This window comes from Zalophus californianus, chromosome 14 (genome assembly GCF_009762305.2).
Source record: "Zalophus californianus isolate mZalCal1 chromosome 14, mZalCal1.pri.v2, whole genome shotgun sequence".
Classification (NCBI taxonomy): Eukaryota; Metazoa; Chordata; class Mammalia; order Carnivora; family Otariidae; genus Zalophus; species Zalophus californianus.
This window is the reverse complement of record NC_045608.1, coordinates 14370575-14387217: the sequence shown is the minus strand read 5'-3', so window position 1 is coordinate 14387217 and position 16643 is coordinate 14370575. Positions and strand designations below refer to the sequence as shown.

The window sequence follows — 16643 nt, the reverse complement described above, 5'->3', positions numbered from 1 at the left end:
TCATTGGCTTTTGCTTTATGGGTTTGCTTTCTGTAGGGCAAGGTTGGGGATATGGTCACTGAATGCGAGTGGATTTATATGCTTATCTCATTTAATCCTCCCCGCTATCATGTGAAATCGATGGTTTTATTCCCATTTTACATGAACATTTATGCAACATCGGCCGCATGCCAGAGATATGCTAACTGCTCTCCTTGCGTTGTCTTATTTAATCTTCAGACCAGTCCTAGGGGGAAGCTCTGCTGTGATTCCTGTTTCGCAGTTGAAGCAGCTGAGTCACAGCGAGGCAAGGTCAGAGCCAGTTAGCTTCTAAGCACCATGTTGCAAAGTTCAGGGGTTTGGTGCATATAAAAACTCCTGCTTCCTTGCTCGATATTTGTTTAGAATCAGTTCTTGTTCTTTCAGTTCAGAAAGGGAGTCTTCCAAACGCGGAGCTGTCTCTCTTCCTTCTGAGGGAGCCAGGCAGTGGATGATGTGCTCATGACCTCCCCTCCCTGACCTATAATCTAGGGCCATGGGATGGATGTCTGCTCTGGCGACTCAGGGATCCGATGGGAGAGGAGACAGAGGTGACTCTTGGATAGACTTGGGAGGTTTTAGAATCTCATGAACCATTTTCTCAGTCTAGAAAAATAACTTCTTCCTGAGGAGTGATCTCTGGACCCCCAGGGAGAGGAAGGAGCCGAGGGGGAGGTTCTGCTGCATCCCTGGCATCTCCCGCTTGATGTCCCGCAGGAACCTCAGGCTCAGCCTGTGTGACCCTGAGCTCTCCATCTCCTTTGTGCTCAGTTTCCTTCTCCTGTGTCTCCTCTCACTGTGACCAGCACCACGAGCCACTGTGTGACCCGGGCTGGAGATCAGGAGGTCAACCTTGGCTTAGTGTCATGCTTAAGGATGGGGACTGCAGCCCCAGCTGTCCCCCCAGCTGTGTGGTCTCGAACAAGTCATTTAATGTCTCTGTGCCTCAATTTCCTCATTTATAAAATAACATGATATTTCCCTACTACTAGGATTTGTTGTGTAGCTATGTAATTTTTTTACATGTAAGTTACACATCAGTGTCAGGAAATAGTAAGTTCTCAGTAAATGTTAGCTGTTTTTTTTTTCTCCTCTGCTTGTGCCCAGTCCCCTTCTCTTCATCTTTGCTGACACAGCCCTGCCACAGGTTCTCATCACCCCCATCCACATGCCTTCCGTGGCCTCAGGCTTGCTGCTGCCTTTGACCTGTCCAATCCTTTCTCCATGCTCTGGCCAGATACAGCTTTCCTCAATGTTCATCTGATCGTGTCCCTTCCCTACACACCGTGGGTCCTGTTGAGCAGCAAGAATGGATGCCTATATATGAAAAGATGCTCATCATCACTTATCACCAGGGAAATGAAAATCAAAACTATAATGAGATACCATCTCACACCTGCCAGAATGGCTAAAATCAACAACCATAAGGAACAACAGGTGTTGGCAAGGATGTGGAGAAAAAGGAACCCTCTTGCAGTGTTGGTGGAATGCAAACTGGTGCAGCCACTCTGGAAAACAGTATGGAGGTTCCTCAAAAAGTTAAAAAGAGAACTACCCTAGGATCCGGCAATCGCACTACTGGGTATTTACCCAAAGAATACAAAAACACTAATTCAAAGAGATACGTACATCCCTATGTTTATAGCAGCATTATTTACAATAGCCAAGGTATGGAAGCAGCCCAAGTGTCCATGGACTGAATGGATAAAGAAAATGTGGCACGTATGTACACAATGGAATATTACTCAGCCATAAGAAAGAGTGAACTCCTGACAATTGCAACAACATGGATGGAGCTAGAGAGTATAAATGCTACGTGAAATAAATCAGTCAGAGAAAGACAAATACCATATGATTTCACTCATGTGTGGAATTGAAGAAACAACAAAAAAAAAATGAGCAAGGGAAACAGAGAGAGAGAGAGAAAGAGACTCTCAGCTCTAGAGAACAAACTGATGGTTACCAGAGGCGAGGTGGGTGAGGGAATGGGGGAAATAAGTGATGAGGGTGAAGGAGAGCACTTGTAGTGATGAGCACTGGGTGATGTACGGAAGTGTTGAATCACTATATTGTGCACCTGAACCTAATATAACACTGTATGTTAACTATACTGGAATTGATAAAAGAATGGTTGCCCACAACAGCCCGTGCCCACTTTAATCATAAAGGACTAGGGCCAGCACACTGGGATCCAGAAGGATTTGCTGGCAAATGGACCCCACTGGGCTATGTGATTTTTAAGCCACATAATGAAGGAAGCACCAGCCCCTGCCCTGTGTGATCAGTGCCTGGGATATAACGGTGATATGATGGACAGAACCTTGGCCTCTAGCCCCAAACCACTTCTTAGCATTTGCCTGCTGGGAGAGCCAGCCCTTTGCTTGGCATGAGCAGGAGTTTTGGGGCCCAAGTCTTGTGGGTATGGTAGTATGGCCAGGCAGGAACTTGGCTGCAATCGTTTATGGTTGGGGGAAGTGCCGGTCCCTCCCTTGACATGATCATAGGGCTAGGGTCCCAGCCTTGAGCTTACAGCTGTGTGATGAGCTGCAGGAGACCACGTCCCTTTGGGAGGTTAGCCGCAGGGTATCAGTCATGTTGACCCCTCCCTCTCAATATCCTCCTGCACTTAGGAGAGCAAGTCACCGGATGGTCCTCCTTCGCCCTTCTTTCTGGCCTCGGCTGGAATTTCTTCCTCCCTCCAGATAGCTCCAGACACACCGAGCTCCTTGTAATCTTCCATACTCATCCTGTTCGGTCATCTCCTGGCCTTGACCCTGCTGCCCTGTCTCCACCCACCCTCCTCCACTCTTGACTCCATTGCTTTCCTGGCAAGTTCTCCTTCAACTTCAAGGTGTGGGCGTTGGCACCACCTCCTCCACGATGCCTTTCCCTACCCTTCCCTTGGGATCTGGGTTGCTTGCCTCTGCGCTCTCACACCTGCGCTTTCTCTGATGTCAGATTCCCTGTTCCACCTTGGGCATACTTACTTATTTCATCGAGGTGAAGCTCACAGAACAATGGCCATTTTAAAGGGAAGAGTTCCGTGGCATTTAGTGCATTCACAATATGGTGCAACCACGGCCTCTGTTAAGTTCCCAAACATTTTTATCATACCAAAAGGAAACCCTGTACCCATGAAAGAGTTGCTCCCCACTCCTGCCTCTCACCCTCAGCCTCTGGAAGCCATCAATCTGCTTTCTGTCTCTAGAGAATTGCCTATCCTGGACACTTCATAAATGGGATCACACACAATGTGGCTTTTCACGTGTGGCTTCTTTCACTCAGCCTGATATGTTTGAGGTGCCTCCCAATCGTAGCGCTCATCAGCACTTCATTCTTTTTTCATGGCAGAATAATATTCTGTTGTAGGGACATGCCATATTTGGTGTATCCATCTGTCAGATCAACAGACATTGGGGTTGTTTCTGCCTTTTGCCTGGTGTGCCCAGTGCTGCTGGGAACATTCACATCCAGGCGTTCAAGTGCCTGCTTTCACTTCCTTTGGGTCGATACCTGGGAGCGGAATTGTAATGAGTGCTCATTTCGTTGTGAGTCTTTGCGCCAGATTGAGAGCATCTTCAGGACAGGGGAAAGACCCACACCCAACCCCAGGGGCGGGCACGGTGAGTGCCTCAGGAGCAAATTGGATGAGTCCTGGGCATCCAGAATAGATGTCTTCGTCCCCCTCAGTCATCTGCCCATCGGTCTGTGTCATGTGGTGGTCCAGGCTCTGTGCCAATGGTGTGACTCATTTTATCTCATTAACGCACTCCTCACTTACTTCGATATTTGCTCATGTCCATTGTCACCTCCTCACCCGTGTCTGACTGCAGTAGTCCCCCAGCATTTTTCCCCCCAATACGTGTGCCCACTTTTTTCCTCCATAGCACTTACTACCCCTGATATGTTATAGACAATATATTTTATATGGCATCTAATAGATAATTTATAGGTTACATATTTGTTCATTCCCCTTTTACTGTTTCCCCAATAAGATCATGTGCTCTGCAAGGATAGGGACCTTGGATTTTTTTTTTTTTTATTCATTGCTCTATCCCAGTGCCTCGAACAGTGCCTGGTATATGAGAGGCATCCAAATATTTGTGAAATACTCAGATGGATGAATGAATGCATTTCATCCTCACTGTACCCCTCAAGGGAACCATGATCATTCTCATTTTACAGACCCCAAGACTGAGGCTCAGAGAGGTCAAGTCACTTACCCCAGTCACAGATCTCTATCAGTGGTGGAATCAGAATTGTAAGCCAGATCTCTCAGAGTCCCAATCCCATATATTTTTTCCAGCTCCCAAGGGGTTTACTCCCTTAAATGTGTCTTAATTAGGTTCATTTGACAATGAGTTTGTATTTCCTGAGCAAATACACCAATCCAAAGCTTGCCAGGTGATGGAGAAGCTGATCTGGGCGTGATTCTGTCTTCCCCCAGCTCTCAGAGCCCTTCAGCGCCTCCGAGCAATCAACTTCTGGGAGGTGCACAGGCATCTGCTGCACATACACTTCTCAGCACTAGTGCACCTTCTTTAAAGGGGAGATAGGGCCATATCACCACAGGGTTGAGAATCCCAATATGTATAGCTCACAGGTATGGAGTTCCTGCCATGTGTCAGGTTCTGGGCTAAGTAAGCACATCACTTCTGCTATAGCATTTATCCTCACACCATGCCCCTGAGGCAGGTCCTATTGTCCCATTCCACAGGTGATAGAGCTGACTCAGAGAGGTCAGACGAGTGCCCAAGGCCACACAGACAGTAAGTGGGTAGCCAGACATAGGGCCAAGTCATAAGACTCCAGAGCTCGTTCTTAGTTGCAGGGTTAATAACATATTTGTCTAAATTTTGAGGTTTACACGCCACCATAGTGATGGTGACTTTGGTAGAATGTTCTGGCAAAGTCTGGGAGAAGGGAAGAGGGAGACCCGTGTCAGAAATGAGCCCTCACTCCAGTTTCTATTCCCATTTGGCTCATCCACGATGGCCTGGGGTCCTCAGTAGAGTCCCAGGCCTCTGTCTCGGATGCCTCTGGGCCCTGGTTGTGGAAGGTGGTCCAGGCTCTGGGTTTGAATCCCAGCTGCCAGTCCCCCTCTCTGGTGTGACCTTGGGCACATCTTCGTCTCTGTGAATCCACGTCCTTATCTATAAAGTAGAGATAAAAATGGCCCTTTGCACACAGAGTCACAAAAATTAGATAAGATGTAAAGCGATCCTAATGTAGCAAATGAAGAAAGCAGATGACAAGTCGTTAAATACGATCTTATGACATTTCTTAAAAAAAGATGCACAGAAAACCATCTGGCAGGCTCCACAGCCAAACATTAATAGGGATGGTGGTTAGGCTGTGGACCAACATTGCCTTTTTCCTTATCTGAGTTTTCTAATTTTTCTGTAATGAAGATATAATAACCAAATGAGTAGTTTTAATTAAAAATGGGGCAGTGAGTCAGTGTTCATGAAAGCACTTTGTAAACTGTCAAATGTTCTATAAATTAGCTCTTGTTATGGTCCTTATAGTAATTATTATGGTTATTGCTAGTCGGCCGGGAGCTGGAATTTGTTTCTGTCCCTCGTCGCTTCCTTGGTCCGTGATCGGAGGGCCCACTCAGTCACCTTCCGCCAGGTCCTGCTTTGTCACGCAGTGATTCCCACCAACTTCTCTCCATCTTTGCTGCGACCACCCCTGTGGGGACCAGCGTCATCTCTTGCCTGGAGCCCTGCAAAACCCTTCATGGGCTCTCTGTGTCCACGCAGGATCTTTGAGAAGGGAACTTCATTTCAAAATTCTTACTGGCTTCCCACTGACCTTGGCGTAAAAGCCACACTGCACTTTGGCCCGTGGTCCTGGTGGCCTGTCCCTCGCCTGTCCCTTTGGCCTCTCCTTGAGCCACTCATCCCATTGTCACCACGCCTTGGGCACACTGCCTTCGAGAAGGCACCCCGAAAAGGGACCCAGGAAAGTGCCTACCCTAACTTAGATGGGTTTGGAGCCTGTCCACTTGGTATTATTGGACGCTTATGCTTCTTAGCACGGAGCCTGTGCATGTAGGCCACGCTGGTATGTGCCCTTCCAGTATGGCAAAGGAGTGAAAAATATTCATGCACAATTGGGTTTTTAAATTTTTATTTTTTGGTTTAACTTATACCGGGGCTGAAAACCCCAAGTTGCATTCAGACAGTGGGGATTTTTTTTTTTTTTTTAAGATTTTGTTTATTTAAGAGCTGCTCCCAGAGTAGGGAGCCCAGTGCGACGCAGGGCTAATCCCAGGAGCCTGGGATCCTGACCTGAGCAGAAGGCAGATGCTTAACCGACTGAATTGCCCAGGTGCCCCCAGTGGGGATTGTTTTAATACTTCCATTTTTTCCCTAATAAACTGTTGCAAGACTTAAAAAATAAAAAAATGTCCCTTCCTGCCCGTATGCCTTTGGCCTGGGCCTCCCCCTCCCCTCACCCCACACCTGCCATGCTCTGTCCTTGGCTCTTGGTGATCCGATCCCCTTCTTGTCCTCGATGCCAGCTTAAATGTCACTTCTTTAGGAGGCTGAGCACTCTACCTAAAGTCAGCCCCGCCCCCAAGGCTTTTATTTTTAATTTTTTTCAGTTAAAATTTTTATGGAGCTAATTGTAGATTGACATGCCGTTGTAAGAAATAATACAGAGCGATCCTGTTACCGTCTGTTCAGGCTGCTCTAACAAATACCACAGGCTGGGGGGCTTGAACAACAGACATTACTTCTCACAGTGCTGGAGGCTGGAAGTCCAAGATCAAGGTGCTTGCAGATTTGGTTCTTGTTGAGGGTCTTCCTGGTTTCTAGAGAGCCACCGTTGCGGTCTCACGTGGCCTTTCTTTCCGGGGACCTCCTGTGTGTTCGTCTCTGTGTAAGGGCACCAATCCCATCATGAGGGCTCCACCTGCCCCACCTCATCTTCACCCAGTCACCTCCCCAAGGCCCCACCTCCAAATACCATGCAGGTTTCCCCAGCTTTACAAGTACTCCTGTGTGTGTGTGTGTGTGTGTGTGTGTGTGTGTGTTTACTTCTGTGCAATTTTATCACCTGGGTAGGTTCATGTATCCTTCACCCCGATGAAGACACTGGACAGTTCCAACACTACAAGTGTCCCTTGCGTTTGTCCTTTCATGGCCACACCCACCTCCCTCCTGCCTGTGTCCTCCATCCCTAAACCCTGGCAACCACCAATCTGTCCTCCACTTCTAAAACGTGGTCATTTCAAAAATGGAATGTGAATGGAATCTTCCAATATGTAACCTGGGGTTGGCTTTGTCTGCTCAGCATATGTCTGGGAAACTCACCAGGCTTTGTCTGCTCCGCATAGTTGTCTGGAAAGTCACCAGGCTTTGTCTGCTAAGCATAGTTGTCCGGAAAGTCAGCCAGTATATGTGTGCTCAATAGTTCGTTCCTTTTCACGCTGTGTAGTGTTCTGTGGTTGGCACACCCCGCAGCCTGGTAACCATTCACCATTGCCAATTCTCTTATGTCTATTCTGCACCCCCCCCTTTCCCCCCGGCACTCAGGTACTCATCCTCCTCTGAAATCCTTTTGTGAGCATGTTTTGTTATCTATTATTTCTCTCCTGCAGCAGAATGTTAAGTCTAGGGTATCAGAGAGCCTGGCCTGTGTGTGATCTGCTGGGCCTTTCTTGAGCATAGTGCCTGGAGCATTCAGAAACTGTTGGATGAAGGTGTGCCTGAGCCCATGGCGACAGCAGATCCAGGAGAAGTATGCAGTGGCTGAATAAGTGGTCAGGGAGTGACCGGGGGCAAACTTGACTTCTGCAGAATTCACGTATCTCATGTAAGGGCTAGCAGTAAAATTGCATTGTAAGGGAAAGGTTATCCTTGAAAATCCTTTAAATCACCTTGAAACTGCTGGAAGTAGGATCCTTGGAAGCTCAAAAGGTGAGAATTAACTCCTTTGCTTTTCTGGACATTTGAATTGTAGGCTCCATAACCACAGGGGAGTGGGGGGGCCAAGCTGCTGAACGGGGATTATGGTGAGAGGGTCAGCAAAGGGGTTTCATTCTCTTTTTGGAGGGGCCAAGGGGAGATGAATGTATGTAAATGACTATGCAGTGTAGTGTGCGCATGGTGTAATGTGCATGCACAGTGCGGCGTGTATAAGATGTAATGTGCACACGCTGTAAGGTGCATAATGTGTAATGTGCATACACAGTGCGGCGTGTATAGGATGTAATGTGCACACGCTGTAAGGTGCATAATGTGTAATGTGCATGCACAGTGCAGTGTGTATAAGATGTAATGTGCACACGCTGTAAGGTGCATAATGTGTAATGTGCATACACAGTGCGGCGTGTATAGGATGTAATGTGCGTATGCTGTAAGGTGTACTTGCTATAACGTGCATACACTGTAAGGTGCTTTCTCGTGGCTTATCTGTTGTCTCTCTGCTCCTTTGTTCCAACTTAGGAGGCAACCTTTCCAAACAAGACTGGACCATCCAGTGGCCCACCACGGAAACAGGGAAGGAAAACAACCCTGTGTGCCCCCCGGAGCCCACCCCGTGGATCCGCACGCACCTCCCCCAGAGCCCCAGGGTCCAGACCAAGTGTGTCCAGCGCTACTGTCATGCCAGCCCCTCGCCCGGGGCCCCCGTGTACACGCATGTGGACAGGCTCAGCGTGGATGCCTACCCGGGTCTGTGCCCGCCACCACCACTGGAGTCAGGCCACCGTTCCCTGCCCCCGTCGCCCCGGCAGCGGCATGCTGTCCACACCCCACCGCGCACCCCCAATATCGTCACCACCGTGACCCCACCTGGTACACCACCCATGAGGAGGAAGAACAAGCTGAAGCCCCCGGGGACCCCACCGCCCTCCTCCCGGAAGCTGATCCACTTGATTCCAGGTTTCACGGCCCTGCATCGAAGCAAGTCCCATGAATTTCAGCTGGGTCATCGTGTGGATGAGGCCCACACACCCAAGTAAGTGTGTTTGGTGGGTGCCCTGCGCCCGCTGAGCCCTGGGGGCCGTCAGGGGCTGCTTCATGGCCCCAGGACCACCCCGGGTTAGGGGAGCCTCAAATGCACTTGTGTTTTCTTTCTTCAGTTGAATGAGAGGTGGCTTTTCACGGAAGGCCAATGAGAAAATGAATAGCACTTTCCAGAAATGACCCTTTTTATGAGATAGATTCTCTAAAGCAGGAGTCAGTAAACTATCGCCTAGGCGCCAAATCTGCATTTCTTGCCATGCAGTCAGGTTCCTTCCTAGGTTCGTTGTCTGTGGCTACTTTCCTGCCCCACGGCTGAGTTGGGTCCCCCTGCAAAGCCAAAAATATTTGCCATCAGGCCCTTGGGCAGGGAAAGCTTCCTCCTGCCAACTCTGTCTTAGTGTTGCCCCTGGAAAGAGGCTGTGAGCTGCATACCTAACCTTACATTTTCTAGTATTGCATTAGAGAGAGTGAAAAGAAACGAGTGATATTTTTATAATATGTGTCATTTAACCCAATATGGAAAGATATTACCATTGCAACATAGAATCAATATAAAATATTAACACTGAAATATTTTGCATTCTTTTTTCCTTATGAGGGCTTTGGAATTCAGCTCATTTCAATTCAGACTCCCTGCATTCTAAGTGGGCAATGGCCCCGTGGGGCCTGTACTGGACAGCATTTCGGGGAACATGCTAGTGTTTATAATGAAAAGGCATGTCCGGTTCTGCTTGGGGTTGGGAGTGGGTCAGAGAGTGGGGAACTAGACTATCAGAGCAAAGGACTTCATACAGAAGCTTAGGGTGGGCGTGTAGGCGCCCGGGGGGGAACATCATCAAAGTGGGGTGCAATGTGTGCCTGGCTCTGGTTTGGGGGCATCTTGCTGCCAGCAGAGGGTGACACAGTACCTATAGCTACATATTGGCTTGCAGGAGGGATGGGGAAGCTCTCTGCAGGGCCCAGTGGAGGCTGATGGTGGCCCGGGTCCCTTGTATTCTTCTGAGGTTCTCAGTGTTTTGAAAATGGAAGAAATGCTAAACAGGCCTCCAAAAGTGGGTAGCATGTTTTAAATATTTACACTTGAACAAAATTGCCATTAAGGCATAGAACATAAAATGATAATTTATAATCTCACTAGGAGACACCAATAAGGAGTCTGAGTTTTGCACCTGTTGTGTGTCAGAGCCCTGGACCCCTGCTCTGGGATCCCTGCAGCTAGGGTGTGGGGGAGCAGTGGGGAGAGTTCCATTGCATTTCTAGCACGTGAAGGCCCATGTGGAGGGCTGAGGCCAGCCAGAGACAGAGTGTCTGGCCCAGGCTCCTGCAGGAAACAAAGTGCAGAGGCCCTGGCTGGACCTGATCTTCACTTTGGCTTCCTGTGACATTGCAAAAGCTCTCAGGGATTTTCAGACCCTCACCCCTGTAGTTGTACCCATTTACCTTTGACTCGGGCATTTATCCAGAGCTGGCTCTCTGTCCTGGGCAGGTATGCAGAGGGATTCAGGGGGCCTGCCCCAATCTCAGATCTTCTCCCTTCCTCCTGTCTCAAGCAATAGAGAGCCCATGTGGCTGTCATCTGTTACTTTTGCGACACGGTCCCAGAACCCACTGGGACTCACACCTGACCCCTCCTGTTGCCGTCAGTCACCCCCTCGGGGGGTTCAGAGTAACACCTCCCTGCAAGGGTCTCCACTGTTCGAGCCAGTGTCTCGTGAGTTCTCATCATCCTATGCAGGTGGATCTAAGACGTTGATTATAAGTTGCATCCTGAGATAAATGTGAAAAATATGTCTGTCTTAGAACTGATGAAATGTGGTTTGTTCTCGGCTCTGGGCTAGTCAGTGGGGGTATAGCGGGAAGCAAAGATGTAGCCTTGGTCTCGTGAAGTCTGACATTAATCAAATAACCACACATAAATATTATAAGATTGTGTCCAGTAATTACAGTGTTAGAGGCTCTAAAGATGCAGTGCAGGGCACCATCAGAGCTTATGACCAGGTGGAGCTGATCGAGTTTGAGCTGGCAAGGAGGTGAGTGGGGGAACTAGGGAGAGTCTGGTCCTGGAGAGTTCCCAGAAGTGATGCTTAGACTGAAGGCTAAGGAGGGGTTAAGAGGGTGAAGGGGTAGAGGTGGAGGCCATGGGGAGTATCTGGCCGAGAGGTAGAAGGGGGCACCATACATCTGAGGAATTGACAGAAGGTGACAGAAGGCCTCTATGGCTGAGGGACCAAGGCAAGTGATGCAGGAGGAGACTCAAGAATTAGGAGGCAGAACTCTTCACAGCAGCTCCAAAGTGGAAACAGCCCAAGTGTCCGTCGGCGGATGGAAGGGTAAACACAATGTGCCCACTCTAGCCAGTGAGATATTATTCACCCGTCAACAGAAATGAAATTCTGACACAGGCTTCAACGTGGATGAATCTCAAAACCAGTATGCCAAGTAGAAGAAGCCAATCACAAAAGGATCCACTTATGTATGAATTCACTTACATGAGGTACCCACATTTACAACAACAGCAACAAAGAGTTAGGAAAGCTAGGGGTTGGCAAACTTTTTCTGTAGAGGGCCAGATAGTGAATATTTTAGGTTTGGTGGGCCATGTGGTCTGCACCTCTCCCAATGGAGCAGAAGCAGCCGTGGACAACAGGTAAATGAATGGACATGGCAATGTTCCAATAAAACTTTATTTGTAAAAAAAAAAAAAAAAATAGGGGCCTGGCTGAGTTTGGTGCCCCAGGCTGTAGTTTGCTCTGTCAGAAGCCGTGCTATAGAGAATGATTCTCCCTTATAAGGCACCGGGAAGGTCTTCAAGGTGGAAGGCATGATCACATATGATGGTCACTCATGGTCTGAGGCTGTGGTTTCTCCCAACTGCGCATCTCCCTCACCCCTCCCTGTGCTGACCCCCAGGAGTTGTGGAACTTGAAAGAAGGCTCTATGGACACATGATCTTTGCTCTATAAGGAAGGGGTGAAGTGAGAGAGGCCGACCTTTAGGGGCTTTCTCTAGCTTTATCGACATATAATATTATGTACATTTAAGGTGTGCAAGATGATGATTTAACACACAGAGGTATTGCAAAATGATTACCACGATAAGGTTAGTTAACACCTCCATCACCTCACAGGATTTTTTTTTGTGGTGAGCATATTTAAGATTTATTCTCTTAGCAACTTCCAAGTATGTAATACGGTATTGTTAACTATAGTCACTAGGCTGGGCACTAGATCCCCAAAACTTATTCATCTTATAACTAGAACTTTTCATCTTTTAGCCCACATCTCCCCATTTCCCTCAGCCCCCAACCCCAGGCAACCACCTTTGATTCTCTGTTTCTGTTTGATGTTTTTAGATTCTACATATAAGTGAGATCATGCGGTATTTGTCTTTCTCTGTCTGACCGATTTCACTCAGCATAATGCCCCTCAAGGTCCATCCATGTTGTTGCAAATGGCAAGATTTCCTTCCTTTTTATGGCTGAATAATATTCCATTGTGTGTGTAAGTGTGTGTGTAACATTTTCTTTATCCATTCATCTGTCGACAGACGCTTAGGTTGCTTCCGTGTGCTGGGTACTATGAATAATGCTGCAATGAACAAGCGGGTGCAGATGTCTCTTCCAGATGACAATTTCATCTCCTCTGTATCTATACCCAGAAGTAGAATGGCTAGATCATAGGGTAGTTCTATTTTAATTTTTTTGAGGAACCTCCATACTGTTTTCCATAGTTGTTGCACCAATTTACATTCCCACCGGTGGTGCACGAGGGTTCCCTTTTCTTCACATCCCTACCAGAACTTATCATCTCTTGTCTTTTTGATAATACCCATTCTAATAGGAGTGAGGTGTTGTCTCATTGTGGTTTTGATTTGCATGTCCCTGATGATGAGTGATGTTGAGCAGCTTTTCATGGATCTGTTGGCCATGTGTATGTCTTCTTTGGAAAAAATGTCTATTCAGGTTCTCTGCCCATTTAAAAATCAGATGATGATGACTTTTTGCTATTGAGTTGTAAGAGTTTCTTATATAATTTGGATATTAATGCCTTATCAGATTGGCAAATATTTTCTCCCGCTCCATAGGTTGCTTTTTCTTTTCTTTTCTGCTGTGCGGAAGCTTTTTAGTTTGGTATCGTTCCATCTGTTGATTTTTGCTTCTGTTGCTTGTACTTCTGGTTATCATATCCAAAGAAGTCACCAAGGAGCTTTTCCCCTATGGTTTCTTCTCAGAGTTATGCTTTCAGGACTTATGTTTAACTCTTTAATTCATTTTGAGTTAATTTTTGTAAATGGTATAAGGTAGGGATCCAGTTCTGTTCTTTTGCTTGTGAATATTCAGTTATCCAATGCCATTTATTGAAGACATTATCCTTCCTCTTTGAGTGTTCTTGGCTCCCTTGTCAAATATTAGTTGACCACATATACTTGGGTTTATTTCTGGGCCTTTGATTCTGTTCCATCGGCCTATGTGTCTATTTTTATGCCAGTATTACACTTTAAATGTGAGCCTTTCCCCAGACCCCTGAGGGATTTACTTTGTCTGGATAGGGTTGAATCACCTACTTTTTCAAGGCCTTCCAAATCGACTCGTCTACCATCAGCTGTTTTAGAAATTGTCTATCAGGATTTAGGCCAAGTTCAGCTTTGTCCATCAGGGTTCTTCTGTCCAATTTAGCAAGTTCACCACTTCCTTGAAGAAGGTACTTCTCCTGGCTCACTTCACAGGATGCTGAGATTCATGGCATGGAAGCAGCAGAGTGGTCAGGTTCATGATGTAGAGATGCAGTGTGACCACTTGGCCTTGGACTCAGTCATTAGATCCACAGGGATTTTAGGGTACCTGGCCTTTGGGAATTAAAAAAAAAATCCATGACAGAGACAATGGCACTTTGGGCTGTATGGGCAGGGGAAGCAGGGGAAGAAATTCAACCGAATTAGGGAAGGGTTTTCAGAGACACATTAGTTGAGTTGAGTTCCAGTAAGTAGACTGAGAACAGCCAACATTTGCCTTGGTCTGAGCTAGTCCTGGTTCTGCAAGGGAGTAGCCTTGTGACCTTGGGTTTAATCCGAGTCTTAGTTTCCTCATCTGTGAACCAGAGGGGTTGAATACGTGTGTGCTATTGAATCCGTGGTCATGAGCCATTTGTGGATGGCGGCACCATTTTAATGAGCTGCAACCAGCATTAAGGAAATGAAATAGAATAGCCTCGGCTAGATATTGGGATGTATTACATGTAGTGAGGCTAACTATTAGAGTTGTTTTATGAAACACACACACGCACACACATATATTTGTGTGTGTGTGTGTGTGTGTGTGTGTGTGTGTGTGTGTGTGTGTGTGTGTGTTATTCTTACTCTGGCGGCTCTTTCTACTCTGGACGGCTTTGATGCTAGAAGAAACCCCATCAGGGATTAGGTGAGAAGGTTTGAGAAGCCAGCCCTTTATCCTGAATTACTCACCTCATTCTGGTTTCATTAGTCTGTTTCATGTCCGGTTTCTTCTCTTTTTCAACCCTGTACCCTTGCTGGGCCTGGTTCTTTGTTGCCAACTTGGCTGTCCTAAGTCTACCTTTATTGCCCTTTAATGGATAAAGCAGAGTTTCAGAAGTCACAGGACTTTCTGAACAGATCTGAGTCTCTCAAGACCATTGATTCTTGTGAGTTTTCAAGCCCCAACACCCTCGTAGGTTTCAGGCTGGAGGAAGGCTAGGTTTTAGATCCTTTACCCTCGGCATATCCATGGTGGTGTGTATCAGATGGTCTGTTTGGGTTCCAAGCCTGTCCCTAATAGTATACCACAGGCATTTCTAGAAGAAAGCATGGCAAGAAAAGAAAATATTAGCCATAACCCATCTCTCACCTCCATTGGGAGCCTTGGTATGCTGGAAAATACCAGAACTGCTATGACTGATCTTAGTCAAAACCATTTTTTCTGCCTAGTATTCATTCTCAAAGTCCTATTTACTTTCTTCTTTTCCTTTCCTTTTTTTTTTTTTTTTTTTTACATTTAAGTGTGTGGTTTTACTTACATGGCATTATTCACACACACACATATACGCACATATATACACGTGGGGGGAAAGACTCCGCCCCCCCCCCCCCCGGCTAAAAGTAACACGTGATTATTGTGGAAATTGAGACAACACAGGAAATTGATGAAGAAAGGGGAAAGTATATGCCGGTCCTTTGTTTTCTGTGTATGTATGTGTATGTGTTTGTATAGAATGTATATACACATGACATAAACATACAGAGTGTTTCTTCAACAGAGCTGAAATCATCCCCAGGGGACCAAAATCAGTTCCTGGTGGAGGAAGGCAAAAAACCCAAAAAACTAAAAACAGAAAAACCCCCAACCTGATACTACAATAGTTTGTGGCCCTCCAAAGAGCCACTTACATAAACAGACATATGGTATGTTTGTGGTATCAAAATTTCATTAGGGGTGACAATTAGGACAAAAATCCAAAATGTTTCCTTAAAGGATCATACTCAAAAAAAGATTGAAAAACACTGACATGGCTCTGTGGATATAATCCTGTAGATACAGTTAGACTTAGACACTGGGGGTTATCAAGAGTCTCCCCAGTGTTCTTACCAGTTTTCTCCCTCTGGCTCTGGGGCCACACTTACATGGATCCGTTGGCATTGATTCCTTACTTTCAGCCATTTGGAAAATTAAGTCCATGCAATCCCAGGGATTCTGGTCACCTCACCTTCAGTCCAGGGATCCCATGGCCATCGTATTGGAAAAAGGAAAAACCTAACAATTCTTAGGTGCATTAGGAGTGGTACGTCTTCACATTCATCCGTCTGTCTGCCCTCCTGTGACACAAATCACCTGCTTTCTCTTGTCAGAGCATCCAAAAGGGTAAGCTGGATTTCTGAAAACGGATCCCATTTTGTTTATTTACTTGCTTATTTATTTATTTTTAAAAGATTTTATTTATTTATTTGACAGAGAGAGAGAAAGAGACAGTGAGAGAGGGAACACAAGCAGGGGGAGTGGGAGTGGGAGAGGGAGAAGCAGGCTTCCTGCCGAACAGGGAGCCCGATGCAGGGCTCGATCCCAGAACCCTGGGATCATGACCTGAGCCGAAGGCAGCCGCTTAACGACTGAGCCACCAGGTGCCCCATGGATCCCATTTTAAATGCATGGGAGAAGCTCAGTATTCAAGAGGAATTTCATTGTGAACCCCTTCCCTTTTTTGCAAATCTTTTTTAAAGGTGATTTTCAATTACAATTTTGTTTTCATTACAGAAGTCGTTTCTAGACACATCTTTATTTTGAAAATACAGGCAATATAAAGTGTAGGCCATACAAGGTCAAGGTCTCCCTTCCCCTTGCAATAGAGAGAGGCTAGAACTGCAGGAATCCTTTGCTGGGAATCCTTGCATAGGGCATATATAATATATTTAGTTTACTTTCTTCATAATCAGAACCATACTCTATACATTTACTAATGTGACGTGACTTTGTCAGTCCTGCATAAACATGAATATTCCATTTACGACCTTCTCCCACTTTATCGCTTTTAGAAATTCTTCTGTTTTCCCGAAGCACACCTGGAAGGTGCCTTTGTGCACGCCTCTGCTCTCAGACCTCTGTGTTGTTTAGGTATGACACGTTGCAGCCCTGCTCTT

At 46.6% G+C, this 16643-nt stretch overlaps 1 protein-coding gene across 3 annotated transcripts in view; it reads left to right on the top strand.

The window, feature by feature from the left end:
* Positions 1 to 16643, top strand: part of KSR2 (kinase suppressor of ras 2) — a 411509-nt gene that overhangs the window by 147493 nt on the left and 247373 nt on the right. For all 3 annotated transcript variants that reach the window (XM_027576790.2, XM_027576788.2, XM_027576789.2), the window contains exon 4: positions 8478 to 8991. In XM_027576790.2, coding sequence (XP_027432591.2) covers positions 8478 to 8991 — 514 coding nt within the window. The remainder of the gene's footprint in view (positions 1 to 8477; positions 8992 to 16643) is intronic.